The sequence below is a fragment of the Ascidiella aspersa genome, chromosome 3 (genome assembly GCF_963924565.1).
Source record: "Ascidiella aspersa chromosome 3, kaAscAspe10.2, whole genome shotgun sequence".
NCBI classification, from domain to species: Eukaryota; Metazoa; Chordata; class Ascidiacea; order Phlebobranchia; family Ascidiidae; genus Ascidiella; species Ascidiella aspersa.
In genome coordinates this window covers 34,924,795-34,939,366 of record NC_139449.1, presented here as the reverse complement: position 1 = coordinate 34,939,366, position 14,572 = coordinate 34,924,795, and the positions used below count along the sequence as shown (strand labels likewise).

General features: G+C 34.0%; 1 protein-coding gene across 1 annotated transcript; it reads right to left on the bottom strand.

The window, feature by feature from the left end:
- Nucleotides 1–5,614: 5,614 nt before the first annotated feature.
- On the bottom strand, nucleotides 5,615–12,407 carry LOC146162696 (receptor-interacting serine/threonine-protein kinase 1-like). Its single transcript, XM_083385654.1, has 6 exons — nucleotides 11,914–12,407; nucleotides 11,325–11,515; nucleotides 10,713–11,162; nucleotides 10,292–10,530; nucleotides 6,359–6,502; nucleotides 5,615–6,025 (listed from the first exon to the last, which is right to left on the bottom strand). The coding sequence occupies exons 1-6, from the start codon at nucleotides 11,923–11,925 to the stop codon at nucleotides 5,724–5,726; spliced, it is 1,338 nt and encodes a 445-aa protein (XP_083241780.1). The 5' UTR covers nucleotides 11,926–12,407; the 3' UTR covers nucleotides 5,615–5,723.
- Nucleotides 12,408–14,572: the final 2,165 nt, after the last annotated feature.

Here is a 14,572-nt window from a genome sequence, read left to right as displayed (position 1 = left end):
ACCTTTTTAGCTTACGGACCGGTAAAATTTCAAAACAAATTTTGCGCACCGGTGGAATTTCAAAAATTAAAATCAACCAAAAATGTAATAACGACAAAAGTATGCAACTTAAAAGAAAATAACGAAAACTTCTATGTAATGAGAAATTTGCTGCTGTCTTTTTGATATCATACGTGTTTTACGTGGTTCTATTGAAGTTTTTCACGTACAACTGGTCTTAAAGTTTAGGATTTAAACGAGTTGTAGCCTACTTTTAAATAGTTGTGCACAACACTTGCAGCATTGGGAAGTAAGATGAAGTCCAAAGTAGACCGTTAACTCTATGTTACGTCACAATGCTGCAAATTTTGGAACTGGTTGAGTTCTAAATTTGATGGACAAGCCGCCTTCAACATCTTGCTCTTTGCAATTGAGATATAAATTTGTAATATATTTGGCGGACCGGCATTAAATTGACGCAAACTGGCGGTTGAGAACCACTGATGTAGAATGCCCTGCTTTAACGTAGTAAACGTTACGCCAAATTTGGGACATTGTGACGTAATACGAACGGTTACTGCGAATAGTAAGTAATAATTTTTAGTTTTAAATTTTAAAACACAATAAAATAATACACTGTATAAATCCATAAACTTGGCAGAAGCTGTAAGTACAAAAAAAATCTGAATTTTTAAATTCTTTAATCACTAAAAATTTTTTCATCAATTCCCACAACACTTTTTGTGATTTTATGTAAAACAACAAACAAACCAGACTTGTAAGGGATGTTTTTTTCCCTAAAAACAGAGATTTTGAATTGTTGACATACTATTAATATGAACTGCTCTGGGCTAATTGATGAGAAATAATTTTGTTCTAATACGGTTTATTAATATTTTCTGAATTTAATATAATCTAATATTTCTTCAACTATAAAGCACACACAAACATTAATTATTTAAGCCAGCCTTAAAGTGTTATGTATATACAGTTGTTTTATGGCAACTTGAAAATTTAGATGTCAGCAACACATTTACCATAAAGGGAAGAGATCATTTAAATTACATTGTTTAATAAAATTATGATTATAATTTATATTGTGCAGGGTTTCAAGCCCATTCATGATTGCATGACTTCTGGAGGTTCTAAAATAAATAAATAGAAAAGATATCTGACTACTTGTTTGAGTGAAACTTATTATAAACAATTCAATTTAATGCAAAGGCTGTATCTGTTTATTCAACATCATCTGTAATTTAACAGCAGCCAATATATTTGGTGTTTCTTTAACATGTCACATCTCATCTTCATTTTTTTTAATTTTGTTGTTCTTTTCAACTGCGCTCACAATTTAAACAAATTGAACTAAACAAACGTTTTTTGACTGCTTTTGTTTACATCAGTACCTTAAAAATTGAAAAGTTTTACTTATTTTATTGCAAGCCAGTATATTAGACATAAACAAGAAATTAACCTTAAGTATTGCATTTATCAACAGGGGGATACTGACCACCATCTTATTTAACTCCATTATATCGAAACTAAACAAACTGCCACTATATTTTAACATGCATATTGTAAGACTGTCAGATTTATTATACACCCGAAAACTTGAACATAACTGTGCTTTCAACGAATATAGCTCATATCACATCATGTCTCACATATACAGAGTTTAAATATTTGATTCTAGTTGTACGGTTCTCACAGTAGAAGATAAAGTGCAAAAGTGACTAAGTCAGAGTTTAACAAACAAACATGCTGTCATATACACAGACACTACAGTATTAATTTGGCACTGCTGGCATATTTTCTGTAACAACAAATAAAAAATAATAGCAATCAATTAAATTTAAATTCTGAAATAAAGTTAAGTCATTTAATTGTAATGTAAAAACAATCCACACTTTTACAATATTTTGCTTTTAGAAAGATGCACCTAAAACTGATGAGGAAAAACATACAAGGTAACATAAAAATAAAGAAAGATGCACAATAAAAAAGTGAACGATTAACAAGATACAGTTAATTAGGCATATTCTGTTGCTGCGTAATAAACCCTTCTTCTATTGATTAATTTAGTGGAAATCATCCTAGCACCTTTGAAATAGCAATGCATATCATTTTAAAAGGGTTACAACTTACAACATAATAATTAATGGCTTAAAATATGTATCGTCTGTGTAGCTAGTGCACGGTGATTATATGTTTGGGAGACCAAAACATATCTTGTTTTTGCCGTTATTATCTATGCTAAAAAATTATTTTCGGGACATGACATATCTTGTTTTTGCCGTTAAATGTTTTAGACCGATTTTGTCCGAAGCTTTATAGAAAAAGTATACATCGAAGAATTCTCAAACAACCTAACATTGAGTGGTATTAGGTGTACAAGAGGTTTATTAGTCTGCACCCCTAGGTGCCTTGGATTTAGGAAAAAAATCTAAAATATTGTGACGTAATCGTTTAAACGCTCCGTGGCTATGGACTCCCATCTAGCGGTTGAAAAACTTCAACGCAGAATTCGGTAATATTGTCTTGATTTGTTCAGTTCGACGACGAAGCAACTAGACGCATGCTGCGCTTTATTGACCCGAGGTGTGACTTTCATTGTGCGCAATGACTCGTCTAAGTAATTCAGAGGTAAAAGTATAGTATACCATAGGCGTTAAACAACCTTAATAGAGTAATTATATTTGCGTTTTAAACATGTTAGCTGTCCAGAATTTAATAATACGGCCGTATGCACTATCTATATACATAAAATATATTTATCAAATATTTTTTTCGAATGTTACCCAAATACCTCATCAAATTTTAATTATTGTCGCGGTGATACACGAAGAGGCAAGGCCATGTTTTAATGTTTCACCCATCGTATAACGCAGGGAAGCATTGCGAGAAGCTACATTTATATGGCGTTCGTGAACTGTGTTGGCCAAATTGAACAATAAGCCAAAAACACATGAAAGATGTAGGTAAAGTTTTTCGTAGGCAAGTGCCTATTTGTAAATGCCTCTGGGAATGGGATTTTTGTTTTGAGGGGACCTTTGATTGGGAGACAAAAACCTATAAAGTGACGTCATCGTTTTAGTTCGCTGTCGCTATCGACTTCCATCTAGCGATTGAAAAACTACAATACCGATTTCGCATTCGATTGCTTTGTTGAACTCGCGAAGCGACGAAGGCACCATGCTGCGTGTTTTATTGTCACTAGGAAAATAAGCGGCGCGTGCGACTTGCCTTTTAGAAAGAGGCTTCTCTTAGTAAAAAAAACTTAGTGCTCTTATAACACAACATATTTTACCGCGGCAAATTTAAACGCGAATTTGGAGGCAGTGTACACCTCTCTGTTAGCACCGGTTGTACAGGTTGTTCCAACCAAACATATCAACACCAGGCCTACACAACTTAATTGTACAAGGGCCACAGCAAGCAAAATGCTAATGTTAAATGCATTTTTAGCGACGACGTTACAAAGCTTCGTCATAACATGGCGTAATACAAAAATAAATCTTAAATTCTGCGTTTGTTTTGTTGAAATTGTCAATTTTTTTTATTTAAAAGGTGGTGTATCTGGCACATAAAAGAGTTTTTCATATTGCTTGAAACAACAGATTTAAAGTCTGTTTTAACAGTGACTGCTTGGACCAAGCCATGGTAAATTTACAGAGTGAAAGCTAACAAAAATATATTAAATTTGATTTTTAAACATAATAGCGGGCCAAAATTTAATAACATGGCCGTACGCATTATATCTACGTAAATTTTATTTATTAAATACATGTTTCTATCATCTCCCAAATACTTTGCCGTATTTGAACCCTTTTCGCATCTAAGCCATAAGTTAAGTGGGGAAATTTGCGGCCCATAGGTGTTTTTGCTTGCAGAAACAAGTTAAGGAAAATAAAATAAAATCAATTAAATTAAAATAAAACAAAATAAACACCAAGCCCTATATCCCTGGACAAAAAAGAGAACAACCGTACCCCGTCCAGTTATATGGGCCGAAAATTTATTTTCTGGACATATCTTGTTTTTGCCGTTATTCTTTTTGGGTTGTTAAGCTTTGCTATGGTACGTTTTAGACCGATTTTAGAAAAAGTAGACACATCGTAGAACATTCAAATTTTCAGAGGTTGCGTAGAATGGTATGTTGGTGCGTATAAGAGGTTGAGGAGTCCGCACCCCTTGTCACCTCCAATTGGAGGACAAAAAACAATAGTGTGACGTGATCATTTTAGTCCTTTAGAGCTATCTACTCCTACCTAGCGGCAGAACAATTTCAATACAGAATGCGTTCATATCACTTGCTTTATTCAGGTCGCGAAGCGACGGCGGCTGACATCCTGCTGCGCTTTGTTGTCTCGCGCGTGCAACGTTTATTGTGTGAAGTAGAAACAGTGGGCGCGTGCGACTTGCCTTTTAGAAAGGGGCTTCTCTTAGTAAAATAACATCTATTGACAGCATATTTTACTGTCTCAAATTTAAATGCGAATCGTTAGGGCAGTGTACACCACTCTGTTTGCACCTGTTTCGCATCTTACTCCAATTAAACATATCAACACCAGGCCGACACGACTTACGAGGGTGCAGCGAGCAAAATACTTAAGTTGAATGCATTATTAGGGATGACTTTACATAGTCACGTCATAACATGGTATTATACAAAAAATAATTATAGAACACTGCGTTAATATGGTCTAAATTAGCAATTTGGGTTGCTTGGTAGACTCAAGAGTGCTTTAGGACATTAGCAGTATTAAATTTGGACATTTGAGGTTGACTATTTTTTATATTGTGGGGTGCAGCCACAATGAAAGAATGCCTATTGCAAATAAACAAACGACAATCAGTACTTACAGGTAGGCCAACAGTACTTACGATATACGTATAATAATTACCTCCGTAACGTACGCGATCTGGACCCCAAAAGTGAACAGAAGGACTGCTGAATTAACGATTTACAACATTTCTTATATAGCCTACATCGGACAGATGTGAGTAATTACCAATTCGTTAGAAAACGAGATACATAACACGACTTAGGAAATCGGTCATTCGAACACGAAATTACAACACGCGACGGGAAATTAAAATGACAGCATGAGTGATTCAGCCGGCAAGCTGTTTACAGGCGGCCAGAGTTGACGGGGTCACAGAGTTCCAAAGTCCAATCCGCTACAATATTATACTTTAAGTTCCAGTTAACTATTGTAACCTGACATAAATGTCATTTGAAGTTTGCATATATTTCTATTTAGAGATAGTGTACCATGAACTACTTAAGTTGCTTTTGTAATTTACAGGCTTTCCCAAGGTAGGCTAAACTTGCAAATGACAAAAAAAGAGATTTTTTACAACTCCTCTGGTAACTTAAAAAACATCATAGTTTGCCAACTGCGTAAAAGGATCGCCCACAAATTTTTGTGGACTGGTGGTCAACAACAACTGATATCAATGCAATCTAAGGTTTGACATAAGTAGATACACATTTAATCAATAATAGCAATCTAAACAATGTATGCTTCTTAGTTATAGTATTGAATTCCAAGTCACACCATCCGCAAATTATAAAAAAAAAACCTGTTATACATTAAAGCAAAATATCCTTCTCGTAAACGGTGACGTCATTGCAAGCTACATTTAGTTTGTGAAAACGCCGGTGTTTGTACTTCAGTATGTCTGTTGTGTGTGTATAGCAGTGTTTCCTATTTTTTTACCCTGACAAACCTGGAGACCTACTAAAACCTTGCGGCTAACCTGGCGAGCGAAGCAAGCTGTAATTTTATCGTTAGACTAGGGGTTCCCTTAAAGTACTGGCAAGTTTCTATTTTATTGTATTTCTCACCTTGCTGTAATGAAGGCAATGCCATTGAAGCTAATGACTCAAAAGTAACTGCTTTCTGTGCGAGAGACCTTGAAGTCGTCATAGATGTTTCGAACGTTGAGGCGCCATCATCGATCACAATGCTACTTGGTGTCACAAGCGAAGAAGACAAACTAGATGTGATATCATCAGTCGAAAAAATAGAACCATCAGTTGCTGGAGATAAAATCAGTAACACGATAGCTTTATAAAATTAGGAGCTAGTTTCGTAAATAAGTTTAGGCTACTTTTAAATGTAAAATAATATGGTGTTTATTTGTTTGCAAAAGTGTGAATAACTATACACACATTGACAGGTCTATAATCGGCCCTTCTACAACCCAACATTAGTTCACAATATTCCATTGGAAGGATTACTGAAATCAGTGAACCTATTAATTATTTCCATACATACCGAAAAATGTTACTTTTTATGTTCTTCTTTTACCAAAAGTAAATATATTGGTAATTAAATTAAGCACTAGTTTTAAACTTTGTAGCACACAATACCTGAAACAAAGTTTCTCACAAAGTTTGACAACTTTGTCTGAGATGAAGGAGGTCTTTGCTTCTGCTTTAGAAGAAGGGTAGCAGTTGTTTTATTCTCTGCTTTCACCAAGCTTTCATCAATGGGTATGTCCAGCATTTCCTTGGCTGAAAAGTCAAAGGTGTCAGTAAAAAGTTTTTTAGTAAGATTTTGAATTTTCTTGCAAAATTGTATCCAACGTTTAATGTTACTTTTTATATTGCTTTTATAAAAGATTTATGGTTATGTTTTCTGTGATTGCTTTTAAGAGCTTTATTCAATTTAATCATTTTTGTACTTTCTGGTTTCACATAAGAATGTAGAACTTTAACTGCATATAGTTTGGTTGCAAGTGTACTTTCTTGTAACACATTTACACACATACAGACAACATACAAATAATAAACTTGCCTTTTTAAATATTTTAACAATAACTTAACTCTGGTGAAAATTTGCACAGGTCACAACACTTTTTGTGCGTCAAAGACATTCTCTTGCACAGTTAGGTTTGCTGGGTGCAATTTCAGACACTCTATTTTATGAATTCATGTTCTAATTAAAACATATTAAAACATTTTTTTAAATGGTACATGTATATGTCGACATGTGTTTCTCTATCACAGAACCATGTATAGATGTCAAACTAACATTAAAATAACAATTTTTTTGTTATCATCTAACCCAGGGGTGGCCAAACCTGCTTTATGCTCGAGCCGCATATAACAAAATCAAGTTTTAGAAGAGCCACTAAACAAACACAATAAAAAATACGTTTATTCACTCACAATTTATTCACTCACAACGAAGTGTAGCTATTTATTAATATTAGTGCGGCGTGGTCATACTATGAATTTCCACCTGGGCTGCAATATGTTTCAAATTAGGCTAATATATTGTTAAAGCAATTCGGAGCAGTTCCTTTAAGTGTTGATTGGCAAAATTGAACGGTGTTTTGACTTTACAATTATTTCATTACGGAATAAAATGACTCACAACAGTATGTTGTGCTGAAAATAGAAATCAGCCGGATAGCTGTTTTCTTTGGGTGCAGGTATTTTGCTTCTGGGACTTGTTTCCGGAAATCAACTGTACTCAGGGATTTATGGGCCATTTTTAAAGCGAGATCTTCCTGCAGTTCTAACATTTCCATTTCCACAACAAATGGTTCACTTACAAATGGTTCAGGAATCAGACATCCACCGATTATCACATCAACCACAAACGGGTTTACAAAAAAGGAAAAACAAGGTTTCAGCATTTGCAAGTCTTGAAACCTAGATTGAAATTCCCCAAACAGTTCTTGAAGTTTGCCTTTGTATTCTTTCACTTTCTCCTCTTTTATTTCCACATTTATCTTTCTCAGATTAGGGAAATGATCAAATGTTTTAGAAACTAAATCTGTTTGAAAAAGTCTGAGTTTATTTTGAAAACTGAAAATTTTTTGAGAAAGGTCTGAAACAAGATAATCTTTGCCTTGGAGTGCCAAGTTTAAACTTTGTAAATGATGCATTACGTCAGTAAGAAACATTAGATCGTGCATACACGCATTGAGGGAAGAATTTAGAAGCTTATTCCTCCGTAATTTCAACTTAGGTGGGTAGTTGGTGTGAAAGTTTTTGTGTTTAGCTTCTTAATGGCATTTCAAGTTACTGGTTTTGTAATGGTTGAGCGAAGCATGACAGATAAGACACACAGGTTTACCTCCATTATCAGAGAATCATAACTCTTCCTCCCAATCTATTTTAAAAGTTCTATTCTCCTCTTGATACTTTCTCTTTTTACAATTAATCCTTAGCGCCATTTCTTCGCTAAACTCTTTTGAAATTATTAGTATAACCGTAACCAAGACTTGAAACTAGGTCAACCCTGACATACAGCTTCAATCTGACAATTTACGTAACTACAGTGTACAATAATGTACTTTTCGGAGCGTGATTATTACTAACAATCAATCCATTGTTAAGTAGATAGAAGTTAATAGAACGCATTGTTTCATCATCTCTGATCAAACAACCCGTCAAGGCCGGAAAAATGCATGTCTAATTCATCAATGCTAATTCATTAAAAAGCTGCAATCAAAGGCTTAAAGAGCCGCATGCGGCTCGAGAGCCGCAGTTTGGCCACCCCTGATCTAACCTTAAAAAAAATCCTTTAATGTTCTTTGAATATTCGAGTGCAGTGCTTTTCAAACTTTGAAGGAACTGTTCACACATTTTAATTTTCAGAAAATTTTCTGCTTGAAACAACCACAGTATGTTTGCAACCTTTAGTTTCCCTATTTGTGAAATAACAATGAAAGGGGCGCTGGTCTAGAATTCTACCACCTTTTTTTACAGTAACAAAACACCTTGCCAAAAAATCACATTGCAAGGAAAAAATAACTATGGAAGAATAAATATAAATATAGTAATAATACTTGACCCGCTAACCCTAACCCAAACAATATGCGTTGAACAGTTAGTTGTGTGGTCATGAAAAAGCGCCATAAAAAGGTTTGAATATGAGTTAGATAGTATGTTCACAACATCTAAAAATGCATTTTTATAGCAAAATCTCACTCCTAGTACTTGCAATATTTTAAAAACCTAGCTAAAATAGCATGTTTTTTTTATACAGGAAATGTTTCAAAAAACGTATTCTTTTTAATTAGATAAGCCTTAATGAAAGGAAAAAGTCATCCTTGTACGTATATCTATTCCAGGCGTGTCCAACACGAGGAGGCCTGCCAAATGTGGAACATGATTACATAAAAAATTGCATGCAAGCCCCCCAAACGGCCAAAAATAGTAAATTTGTTTTTAGTAAATTGCAAAAAAATGCTAAATTTGTTATTCAGCTAATTGTAAAATATACTAAATTTGTTGTACAAAAATTGCCATCGTTTATACATATTATAAACGAGTTACGGTAATTACAACAACTAAGAATTACTTCTGATATTATAACATTAAACTGTAGTTGAGGCCAGCATTCACATAATGATATAGCTTGGTACGACGAAGCAAAAGTCAGCTCACCAACGGACACAGGTACAGTAATGCGCGTTTCTACTACACAGCTTAAGGCCGATCTATTTTCAGAGTTTTGCTAAAAACAAATGTTTGCAAAATGCAGTTTGGTCAATTATGAATGATTTGCTTGATTAAATAAACTAATGTTTTTCATATTTTTTAAATTAGTCTGAAACTTTGGCACAGGATTAAGTTATAAGATAAAAATTGGCACACCGGCATGTTTTAGTTAGACGCCCCGGTTCTATTCTATACTTTTTAGGTGTTCGTCTGTGATTCGTATTTTTCATTACCAATATTTATTTTTTTTTTGTCTATATGTAACTATAGAAAGTGTCGTGTAGGGCCTGGACTTCTTTTAAAATGCTTTAAATATCCTTTTTTTGGCAAACTGGTAAGAATAGGAATGGGTGATAATGGTATACAAGTGTAGATTAGTGGTATACAACAAGTGTAATAACTCTTTGCAGCAAAACAAGCTTAAATTTCGCATTGAAAAAGTTGTTCCTTTACTGAGCATTTGTTTTTTTTAGACCGGTCCACGACAAAATTTCAGTTTCTGGTCCGCATTGAAAAAAGGTTGCCGACTCCTGCTGTAACGCATTGAGTGGATCAGCTTATTTTTGGTTTTACACATAGAGAAAATAATAATATGCACCATTTTCATCTGCACAACATTTGTCTTCCGCATTAGAATTTTTTTTATCCGCACAAGTACAAACCATCCCACGGGTTTAAAAGCACTGCTCTAGTTTTTGTTTAATACTATTACTGATCTTAAACTTTCGCCAGAATAGACAGGTTTAGACCCACACTTGCTGTACATTTAGATGTGACGTATATGCAATTATGCATATTCTACATACCTTGTATAACCAATTTATAAATGTTTGTAATAATTTATACCATTGAGAGCAGTTGGTCTTTCTGCAGGATCTTCTTTCCAGCAAGATTTCATCAAGTCAATTAAAACCGAGGCGATTTTCTTATCACTATCAGTTGGCAAAGATGCTTCCACGGCTTCAACTTTGTCCAACTCTGGTCTTTCACCACTCAAAATAACAGCAATGAGAATTTCTGGTCGACATGTTGCTCCTTCATAAACCCTTCTTCTTGTTACCAGTTCATAGAAAACCATCCCAACACTGTTTAAAAATAAAATTATAAATATTTTTAAAAGGGTTAAAATACAAGTATGTCTGTCTAGTTAAAATATATATTTATATCGCCTATTAGTGCAAGGCAATGTATAATGTGATATTGATCATTAATAAAAATATACCAGTAGTTTTGCAATTTGTCGAATTTTTGTTAAAATACTGCCAACCTGAACATGTCAGAAAAAATTCCTGCTTCTTTTCCCTTCAGTACTTCAGGAGCTGCATAGTGTAATGTGTGTTGCTTAGTTGGAGTTATATCCAACGATGTGGACATCATGTTGGTGGCTTTGATAATATTTACAGACCCAAAATCAGCCAGTTTGACATTCAGGTCGACATCAAGTAAAATATTTTCGGGCTTAATATCACCATGGTAAAACTTTCTATCACCTGGATAGTTGTGAAGGTAACAAAGAGCTGACATAGTTTGTTGTGCAATTGATAGTCTGGAAGACCATGGCACTTCATGAACAGATTTCAGCATTCCATTCAAATTTCCACATTTGACATACTCAAGAATTATAGCAATGTGGTTGTCATTCCATCGTGAAAAGCCAAGAACTTTTACAATGTTTTCATGTTCTATTCGAACAAGTACATTAGCTTCTCTTTTTACACTAAAACAACAATTACTAGATTAGATAAACTATTGCTATTTTTTAATGATACAACGAGGAGGGTTCGGAAATGTGTTATGATAAGGTTGTAGCAATATTAATCAGCCTTAAAGTGTTATGATAAAGAACAGAATAAAACCACAACAAATATACATTGCATACCTGTCAATACGTTTATCCATTTCTTCTTTATCTCCAGAAATGACAAAACATTTGACAATAACTTCTCCAAGCTTTAAATGCCGACAAAGTCTTACAGATGCAAAACCTCCAGATCCAACAAAGTCGGTATTATCTGCACTAGTTTCAAGTTCATTTGCATCAATAGCATGTAATTTGGAAGACAACGATTTCTGGAAATACCAAATAAGAAGAGGTTTGGAACAGCACAGCAACTTATTCAACTTTAACCATTTGCTTTATTAAAAAATCATAACATAATTACAAATTTAACGACAGGTGGTGTTTGCTTTAGAAAAATAGAACAAAAAATGTTGGTATAGTTAGATCTTTAAATGAGGAAAGTGAGTTAAATATGACATTTAACAAATTAGAGTTTATATGGCAAGTGTCTGTTGATTAATAGATAGAGGGGGGGGGGTAATTTGACACTAATTGAAATTTGTTTATCTGTCCGATTAAGACGGTTTTTACTTTTCAAGGTTAATTTTAGGATTTAAGTCAACCAATTGTATCGTATTGTTTCTTATACCATAAGTATTTTATACAACCTTATCATTAATTTACTCACCAGTTTTTCCATTTCTTAAAGCTTTTATTCAGATAAAATAAATTAAATAAAATTTTGCATTAACTATTTTGGGGCAAAAATGTATACCTGATATTACCAGTGCACTTGCAGAAAAAACTAAATTAATGTGCAATAACTGCTGGGCAAAGGTAGTTTGGTGTGTCATAAACTCACTAAACCAACAAAGCAATATGCTCAGTTTAAACAGGATACTTGCTCTGTAAACATTGTGAATAAATTGACTGTTGCAATAAACAGTCTGAACAGAGTTTAAATTAAATGGTGAATATGTATCCGTAACATGCAAATTCCACACTCGTAGTCCAAACTTAAAATTCTTTGTGATTCTATGTTGATAAGCATTGGCTGAGTGTAGATTGCATCCACCAAATTACAACTTATCTTAGTGTTTTGAATGTTAACACATGAACATAAACATCTTGTTTAAAAAAATATCTGAAATTTTTTAATTGTTCCTTTACTAAAATATTTTTAATCAATTCTCATGACTCTTTTTGTGATTTCATGTAAAACAACAAACAAACCCGGCTTGTAAGGGATGTTTTTCTTCCTAAAAACAGCGATTTTCAATTATTGACATACTACTAATATGAACTGCTCTGGGCTAATTGATGAGAAATAGGCCTTAAAATTACCAGAAGCTACACAGCACCAAAGCGCTAGCACAAAAACGATAAAGTAAAAATAAACGTATTTACGACCAAAATTTAAAAAAAAAAATTATACCACAATACTAATACTGGGCTATACTTTCTGAATATAAAAAAAAAATATAAAAATTATGAAAAATATTAATATTCAATATTAATATTCGTCATAAATGACAAGATGAAAAAAATTCCGCACCGTTTAATTAACAAATTGTTGTAGACCTTGATTGCACCTTTCCAGTGATACCACACTCGATGCCACTAGTATGGGGCATAAGGGTTTATTTTCGAAAAATTCAAAGATTAAAAAATTCCATATTTATCACTGAATATGAACAATATCGCGATTTTTGCTCCCAGCAAAGCACCCCCCAAAAAAGATTAAATTTTCAATTCCGCACCGTTTAATTAACAAATTGTTGTAGACCTTGATCGCACCTTTCCAGTGATACCACACTCGATGCCACTAGTATGGGGCATAAGGGTTTAAATCGACGATAACCGATATTAATATTCATAACATATCGCGATAATTTTTAAACGTCTGTAGCATCCTCAATTCGAGATGGAATCGAACGAAATTTCGCCACGGCGCTTTAGACTATCCTACCTGCCCAAAGAAAGAAAAATTTTCAAAAAATTCAAAGATTAAAAAATTCCATATTTATCACTGAATATGAACAATATCGCGATTTTTGCTCCCAGCAAAACACCCCCCAAAAAAGATTAAATTTTCAATTCCGCACCGTTTAATTAACAAATTGTTGTAGACCTTGATCGCACCTTTCCAGTGATACCACACTCGATGCCACTAGTATGGGGCATAAGGGTTTAAATCGACGATAACCGATATTAATATTCATAACATATCGCGATAATTTTAAACGTCTGTAGCATCCTCAATTCGAGATGGAATCGAACGAAATTTCGCCACGGCGCTTTAGACTATCCTACCTGCCCAAAGAAAGAAAAATTTTCAAAAAATTCAAAGATTAAAAAATTCCATATTTATCACTGAATATGAACAATATCGCGATTTTTGCTCCCAGCAAAGCACCCCCAAAAAAAGATTAAATTTTCAATTCCGCACCGTTTAATTAACAAATTGTTGTAGACCTTGATCGCACCTTTCCAGTGATACCACACTCGATGTCACTAGTATGGGGCATAAGGGTTTAAATCGACGATAACCGATATTAATATTCATAACATATCGCGATAATTTTTAAACGTCTGTAGCATCCTCAATTCGAGATGGAATCGAACGAAATTTCGCCACGGCGCTTTAGACTATCCTACCTGCCCAAAGAAAGAAAAATTTTCAAAAAATTCAAAGATTAAAAAATTCCATATTTATCACTGAATATGAACAATATCGCGATTTTTGCTCCCAGCAAAAACACCCCCCAAAAAAGATTAAATTTTCAATTCCGCACCGTTTAATTAACAAATTGTTGTAGACCTTGATCGCACCTTTCCAGTGATACCACACTCGATGCCACTAGTATGGGGCATAAGGGTTTAAATCGACGATAACCGATATTAATATTCATAACATATCGCGATAATTTTTTAAACTTCTACACGGCGCTTTATTCTAAAACCTTCATCCGTGAATGTAGTGTCAAAGAAACATGGCTTTGTTCGAACCACATCCTCGCATTCATTGTCTTTCGTGACGCTTTTAGAAGTCTCTGTGTCAGACCATTGTTCTCGTGTTAAAGGATCTATTATCTTTTCGCACCAACTGCTCGTGCCAACCATGTAAACCGAAAAAAGGTCCTAGAATGTTACTCTCTTTAAACCCTGTTTCGCTGTCAATTTGTTTTAGTATTAAAAAACTAATGCGCAGTTATTTTATAAAACAAGATCGACATGAGCAGAAATTGTTTTGGTGAAAACACTTCAATGATAGCTGTTGCTTTAACTCTTAGTATTCTAGGTTAATGTGCGCTAGATGGCATATTCCGCAATTTTTTTGTCAAGTT